The sequence below is a fragment of the Limulus polyphemus genome, unplaced genomic scaffold (assembly GCF_000517525.1).
Source record: "Limulus polyphemus unplaced genomic scaffold, Limulus_polyphemus-2.1.2 Scaffold549, whole genome shotgun sequence".
NCBI classification, from domain to species: domain Eukaryota; kingdom Metazoa; phylum Arthropoda; class Merostomata; order Xiphosura; family Limulidae; genus Limulus; species Limulus polyphemus.
The window spans coordinates 187,252-194,643 of record NW_013666159.1 but is presented as its reverse complement, the minus strand read 5'-3'; the positions used below and the strand labels follow the sequence as shown (position 1 = coordinate 194,643).

Sequence of the window (7,392 nt, the reverse complement as noted above, 5' to 3'; positions counted from 1 at the left end):
TTCATTCTAGAATGAAAGAGGCATAATTTATATTTATTTTCAAATTTTTTTTATGATGGTTACAAGATCGGTCAAATCTACCGAACTCATACAGAGATTCATTACTGAAGATAAGTGATAAAATATAAAGTTTTTTTTTAATCTTAAAATGAAAATTACTTTCCATGTTAGATAGGCAATATGCAAAAAGAAAAAAAAAAGCATGAGAAAAACATTGCTTTACAAACCTTAAGACTTAATAAAAGATATTGATATTTTGTGTATGAAAGCATTGTAATGTTTACTGATAATGTGCCATATTTCGTTAACAAATGCTTACAAATTTAAAAATATAGCATGAAAACAATAAGGAGCACAAAATAGTTACGAGGTCGGTCCTAAGGACCGAGCCCGTGCTGAAAGAGTTAAGAGAGGAAAACAATACTTTTTAGAAATTATAACATTATTTTAAAAGTGTATTTGTAAGCATAACAATGAAGCAAGTAAGTATACTACATGCAGGTTTGGCCATACTATAGGATTATGACCAAAAACAGTTAACAGCACATATACCCAACTGATGAAAAAATCCAATTCTAATCTTTTTAAGAGAAGTGCAAGAAAAGTATGTTTAATTAGATACATATATTGTCAAGTGGATTTCTAGTTTTTCTTTAAGTACACAGCTTGCTCTGATTAGAAGTTAATATTGAAACAGGACCTATGAATAAAGTTTTCTCACCTCAATAATTAAAGCTCAACCATAAGATTTTTTTGAACAAAAACTAAAATTATTGTCAAGATTTAACAGTTATCACTTGCTTAAAAAACAGGTCATTTTTATTGACAGGTAATCACTCTTAAATAATTAAGACATTACACTGAATATCACATCTCTAAGAACAACTAAGGCAGCCTTAGATTTTTGTGTAAAAGCTTTAAAAATGTGATAGTCCATTGATGTGTGCGAAAAAAACTGCTCTTTTATGTGTATAATATTACATAATTTTCATTAATTTTTTTATGTGCAAATTTAGTTCATGAATGAATTTCTGTGAATACACTGTATTTCTTCATTTACGTGAATATTTTATTTCCATTGTCTATTTTTGCAAACATATCCTAATATTTCATAAAGAAATCAATTATATCTAAACTATTTTCAAAAATTCCTCAGTAAGATTTATTTCCAAGTGCATGTGTTTTTTAACTTCCTTTATAGAAATTAATTTCAAGATTACTTTGTGACTAGCCACATGAGCAAGCACTCTTTACTACTGACTAGTCAGTATTCTTAAAATGAATACTTAGGCATAAAGTACTTCTAATGTCCATATATTAATAGAAGAATTCCAAGTCACATAATTTTCAAGTGAATGACACACACAAAATTAATACATACATGAAATATGAAGAAAAAAATCTATTCTAGACTATATTCTTTTTACTTTCCTTACCTCAGCTCTTTTCAACATTTCCCACTTGTTCAATGTTTTCATTGCATATACCTTCTTAGTGTCTTTTTGTTTTACAACACTAACCTACAAAAAACATGATTAACAAAAACAATTACCACCTGCAGTTTTTGAACTATTTCAAAAAAAAATTTAAAATTATAATAACTGCCATGAACCTATCTTTAAACTGTATAGGGATTTATATATATCAATTGATGTGTAATTAAAATAATTAGTTTTAATATCTAGTTGATTATGGGGTTTGCTGGAGTTCATAAGTTTTCCAATGCCTATTTTATTTTTATTTTCAAAAATTCCTAATCAACCACACTATATTTAATTATAGCACCAGATAATCAACTGATATGCAATGAATACTGATATTATATTTATAAGTATTATAAATATAGGCCTCATCCAACAAATATTTATGTAGAAGGAAACCTTGTTTAATTTTTGTGATAAAATGAAATTGATATCTCCATTAAACATACTACTCTACATTCAATAACTCCTTTTCAGTAATCTTTACATAATATTGAAATACTAAATGTGTTAATACAAATGAGGATGTATATAAATTATGCAATGATTTTTCCTTCTTTATTACAATCACATTTGCTGACACATTTAATGAAATAAATATATTCTCATAAAAAGTTTATTAACCACATACTGGTACATATTTCTCAATTCTTGTTTAAAGAAATTATGTCTTTAACTTAAGTAATAAGACAAACTTTAAAAACATGACATCTTTCAATAATCTCTGTTCAGTGGGAAAAAAACTGAACAGAAGCAGACATGAAAATGTTCCTGTGACATTATGTTATTGAAAATATCAATGATCAATCCAGACAACTGAATATTCTGATCAACAGAGACTACGATAATTCAAATTGTATGCAAAAGTTTTGGTGATTATAATACTTTTTTTGTATTTCATTTACAAAACAGATTAAGTGGCTTCAGTGAAGTTCTTCTAGCCTTACTATGAAGTTATAGTAGCTAAAACATCCACTTCAACAGCAAGCATGCTTGGACAATTAGGAATACTCAAAGCTATACAACATTATTAAACTATAGTAATAAAAACATTTCACTTTAATGTTATCTTTATTTTATTTATCACATAATAAAGAATTAAAAATCCTTATTTAGTACAACAAGACTCCTTATTCACAATTTATTTTATCACTTACAACATACAATTACTAGAGTACTGTGATGAGATAAAATAATGAACAAAGTATGTTTTTAAATTTCTTTTCAACTAATCACTGCACATGTACTTTCACTTAAAGGTTACTATACTTCTTTAAAGCATACTGTAATATACAAGCTTACTCCTGCTAGAACAGCATCAACTTTAAATTCACTCAACTTTATATATATGTTTTTTTTTCACAAACAGAAATGGGTGGTATGAATTATCATATAACGCCTGTGTCCTTAAACAGAGTATGTGCTTGTTGCATTTCAAAATGTTTGTGTATGAAAAGTGGGTTAGGTGTATAATAAACGGCAAAATTGTACAGCTTAATCTCATTCCTCATATTATCTATGACACTGTACAATTAGCTAGGTTAAGTGAAAGGTATCTTTGCAATATGTTGAGCTTTATGGTTAGTCTAGCATTCAACTAGTCTAAGCTTGAAAAAACAGCCTTAAAATCAACAGTAGTGGTGTAATTATTCAGTTGAAATAGTCTACTAGCAGGTTAGTAATAAACCGAACTAATTCACACCAAAGTTTACAGGGTTACGGCAAATGTCCTGAATTTCAATTCTATTTGCATATTGATTGGGTAATTTTTTTTTATTCATTACAAGCCTAAAAGATCTATCTGATGAAGCAAATACACTTGTAATCTACAAGAAAATATTGGTAATCTTACAAAAATTAACAAAGTACTGCTATTAAATCTAAACAGTACATGGGAGATGAAGTTTTATACTCTTTCCTACATTTTCCAGAAAATAGAGTGCTGATGACGTTTATAAATCATACCTCACCAAAAGCTCCCCGACCAATGACTTTCAGAACTTCAAAGTCTTCCTTGAGGAGCCGGGAACTTTTAATTCTTTGTACCAAGGGTTTCACTGAAAGCAACATAACAGTAAATTATTTATTATAAAATGTTACCATAATGTCACAGAAGTAAGTCAATGATAAATAAGCTGAGTTAAATGATGCATGTACATGAAAATAATTTTGTCATTAATTGAAATAATGATGAAATTATATTACACAGAAACAAAAGCTACCATACCAAATTGAAAAAACACTTCAGTCCTAAACAAAAATATAAATTTGAAAGATTATACATTTTAATGATCAATTATAATTAAATAAGAATAGCCACTTTTATGTCACAAGATACTAATCAGCTTTTCTTAAAAACCAAATGATCAAGAATGTTTGAATTAGGGCTGAGATGAAGTATTTGAATATTCCAAAGCTTCGAAGCTGACAGAGGCTTTGGATCTGGCAGTGCCTATTCGAATGTTCGCACGTTTATTTATATGCATGCGCTATGCATACAATTTTTGATTAGAAAAAAAATGGCGTCAGATAAGGGCACGGTTGGAAGTAGTTGTAAAAAGGTTTCGGACGTATGGAGTTTTTATAAGAAACTTCACGACCGTAGGAAAGCCATGTGCATTATTTGTAAAAAAGAATTTGCCTATTTAGGTGGGACAAACCTATGGAATCACCTAGCATCGAAGCACTCGACTCTTTACTGTCCAGACATCGAGACAACCATAACGGAGAGCAGGAAGATGCCTACCCTTGATAGATTTGTAAGGCCTGCGAAGTGCAATGATACACGTGCAAAGACAGAGTGACTCAAATGATCTTTCAAGACCTATGCCCCATTCGAACTGTTGAATGCAATGGTTTTCGTAACTTAATGAAGTACTTGGAGCCGGGATATGTCTTACCAAGCAGAAAACAATTTACCGCTGATATCAACCTTAAACATGCAATGTGCAAACAACGTCTGAAAGAAAGGCTAAGTGAAGAAGCAGTGTTTATATTGTTAACCACGGATATATGGACTAGCATCACGACAGAAAGTTACATCACCATAACAGAGCATTACATTGATAACAGCTGGGTGCTACAGGCCTTTGTACTGGAAACCTTACCTTTCCCAGAATGGCACATGGGGATAAACATTGCAGAAAAGCTGAAGAAAGTGGTGGAAGAATGGGAGATTATGGAGTATGTAATGCTACTAAATAAAAGCTTCCAGAAGGCCTGTAATCAAACTCTAGGAAATCTTCCTTGCTCAGACTACACAACTGCTGTCCAGTCATATTAAACTTTGACAGGTCAAATGCCTGAAGGTCAAACTCGTGTACAATCAAACTGTAACAAATTAAATACATACATTGTTATAATATAACAAGTATACTCAATTGTAAGAAGCTTCGGTAGTTATCTTGCAAGAAGCTTCGAAGCACTACTTATAATATTCGTTTCAGCCCTAGTTTGCATACAGGTAAATACTGAAGTTATTGTCTGAAGAAGCTACATCATGTACTGATAAAAAAAGAGATAACCTAATGCCAATTTATACCTTTATATACTGATTTATAGAACAAGAAGAAGATGTGAGGGTTAGATGTTAAAGCACTGAAATCATTATGTTTAACAGCATATAATGTACTTTCTCATAAAATAATATTTCCTTCCTTAGTTAAATGCTAAACTAGATATTTTCAAACTGTCTGGAATACATGGAGCTAATGTCAGTGGTATGCAAATAAATTAATGTAAGAATTATAAAACTTATAATAAGCCCAATTTAGCTTCCTGCACAAATATATCCAGTACTCTCCTCACTTCTAGAGTTGCCCCCCCCCCACTTGCATAAACTCAGTAATGTTTTCTTTCCTCCAAACTGACAAAAACTTCCCCACACATTCTTCAATTGTGACAGAAAAATACAATCACATCCTTCCTATAAATGGATAACTGTTAAAATATTAATCTTTGCTACTAGTTTATTTTTTTTTAAATCAGGCAAAAAAGTAGGTACATAAGCCTCAAAAGTTTGAAAACCAATTCCTTAGTCCAATACATTGGTAAAACCTCAATAGAACACAACTGATCTCTCTCTCCCTCACTTTCCAAGTTCAGAGGCAAAAGAAACATATCTAGTTCAAATTAAAAATGGTTCTAATTCCTGTACAAAGGATAGACAAAGTAGTTTCCATCAAGTTTCACACAAATAAGCAATCTTACTTGTAACACAAACAATATCCTTCTACATGACTAAAACATCAAATTTTATAACTCTTTTGTTACTACAAATGCTACCAATTCTAAAAGAACTGTACTCCAGGTGTAGTTTCACACAATTTATAGCTGTATGTAAATCAATGGCTTTCAAACTACACACACACACAAGTTTTGTATTAGTGTTATCAATATCCAATATTTTTACATCAAAATACTCAAAATTGACACTGTTGTTCTTTAGCAGTCACAATACACTTTATAAATGCAGTATACGATGATATAATACATAAAGACTTAGACAATTGTACATCCACCAAGTATTAGACGAGTGAAAGATGTTAAATAGGCCTCTTAAAAGTTAACATTTTCCTACACTGAAAATGTATTTCCAATAGGTACTTATCTCTACTTACAAATAGCTTTTCTAAACTTATACTGCCGTTTACATATGCAAATGTTTGCTCAACACTAGTCTTGATACTCCTATCAACACTCACGCATACTCACGTGAGACATCTGCATGCTATAATGCATATGATCATGCAGCAATCCTCCACTAAGAGGAGTGCGACACAACTCCTATTGTATCTAGTACTCTCTCTTCCGTGTAGCTCTTAATTATTTCGAAATTGGGTAGTAAGTACAAAATCTATACCGGAAGTTGGAAGGTCAGGTGGAAAATGTGAGAAGAGATAAGTATCTATCAGAAATACATTTTCAGTGTAGGAAAATGTTAATTTTCCATAGAATATCTTACCTCCTCTCACAGAGTTGGCAGAGGGTCCAGTGAGATGATCCACCTTTAAAAAACACCCAAGAGAAGAACATGGGGTGTGCAAATAAATGGAAGACAGCACCCTCATCGGAGACTGCACCACTTCTTAGCCAGGTATACTCTCTGCCCATATGATATTGTATCACCAGAAGGGTGGTATCAAAGGTTGGACCCCAGTAAATTAAATAAAATTAAGGGATCCCTGGTATAGAATGACTTAAACACTTTGGACTGTAAATGTGAGATCTACTTTAACCAACACCAGACAAGCTGTGACAAGGATATCTGTCCAACAGCAGGAAAAGGGTCTTCTACCTTTCACCTCGGATACAGGAACTGGTAGGGAAGATGAGACTTTATACAAAGATTTGCATAATAATGTGTGCAAACCCAACACCATATATGCTGGGAGCCAAAATCTAGGGGACGGTAGGATGGTGGAGAGCAAAGTGGGGTTCATCTCCAGTTCAGCACCAAGTAGCATTTGGAACTTATCATCCAGTCCACAGTAGGATAGGGGTAGCTGGCGAAACACATGTGAGGACATATGCAGCTGGTCCAGCTCCAACTTCACCATATCTTTTGGGAACAAACCTCTAGGCAGCAGTAGGAAGGAAGATGTCTCAGCAGGAGGAACAAATTGCATGTTAGCATAATGCATCATTCATCACCTGGCAGCATCTGTAATTGTACATCAGGTCTGCAGTAGGCTCAACATCAACGACATCTACACCAACAAAACATCACCACCCTATTCTCAATTGAGTGGAAGTAAGCACACTCAGGAGGAAGCCTCCATGGTCCATCACCCCAACAGTTAGGAACAGTGGCAAAGACTCCTATGCTCCACCATGAGAAGGGGGAAACAGAATGTTGGAGAGTCCAGAAGAACACTGCAATGAGTGACTACAACACCTTATTTTGGAAATA

At 32.6% G+C, this 7,392-nt stretch overlaps 1 protein-coding gene across 1 annotated transcript in view; it reads right to left on the bottom strand.

The window, feature by feature from the left end:
• LOC106459035 (serine/threonine-protein kinase MRCK alpha-like) overlaps positions 1 to 7,392 on the bottom strand; it is a 135,974-nt gene that overhangs the window by 110,884 nt on the left and 17,698 nt on the right. Inside the window, exons 3-4 of the mRNA XM_013918606.2 lie at positions 3,447 to 3,538; positions 1,437 to 1,520 (exon numbers count right to left, since the gene is read on the bottom strand). Coding sequence (XP_013774060.1) covers positions 1,437 to 1,520; positions 3,447 to 3,538 — 176 coding nt within the window. The remainder of the gene's footprint in view (positions 1 to 1,436; positions 1,521 to 3,446; positions 3,539 to 7,392) is intronic.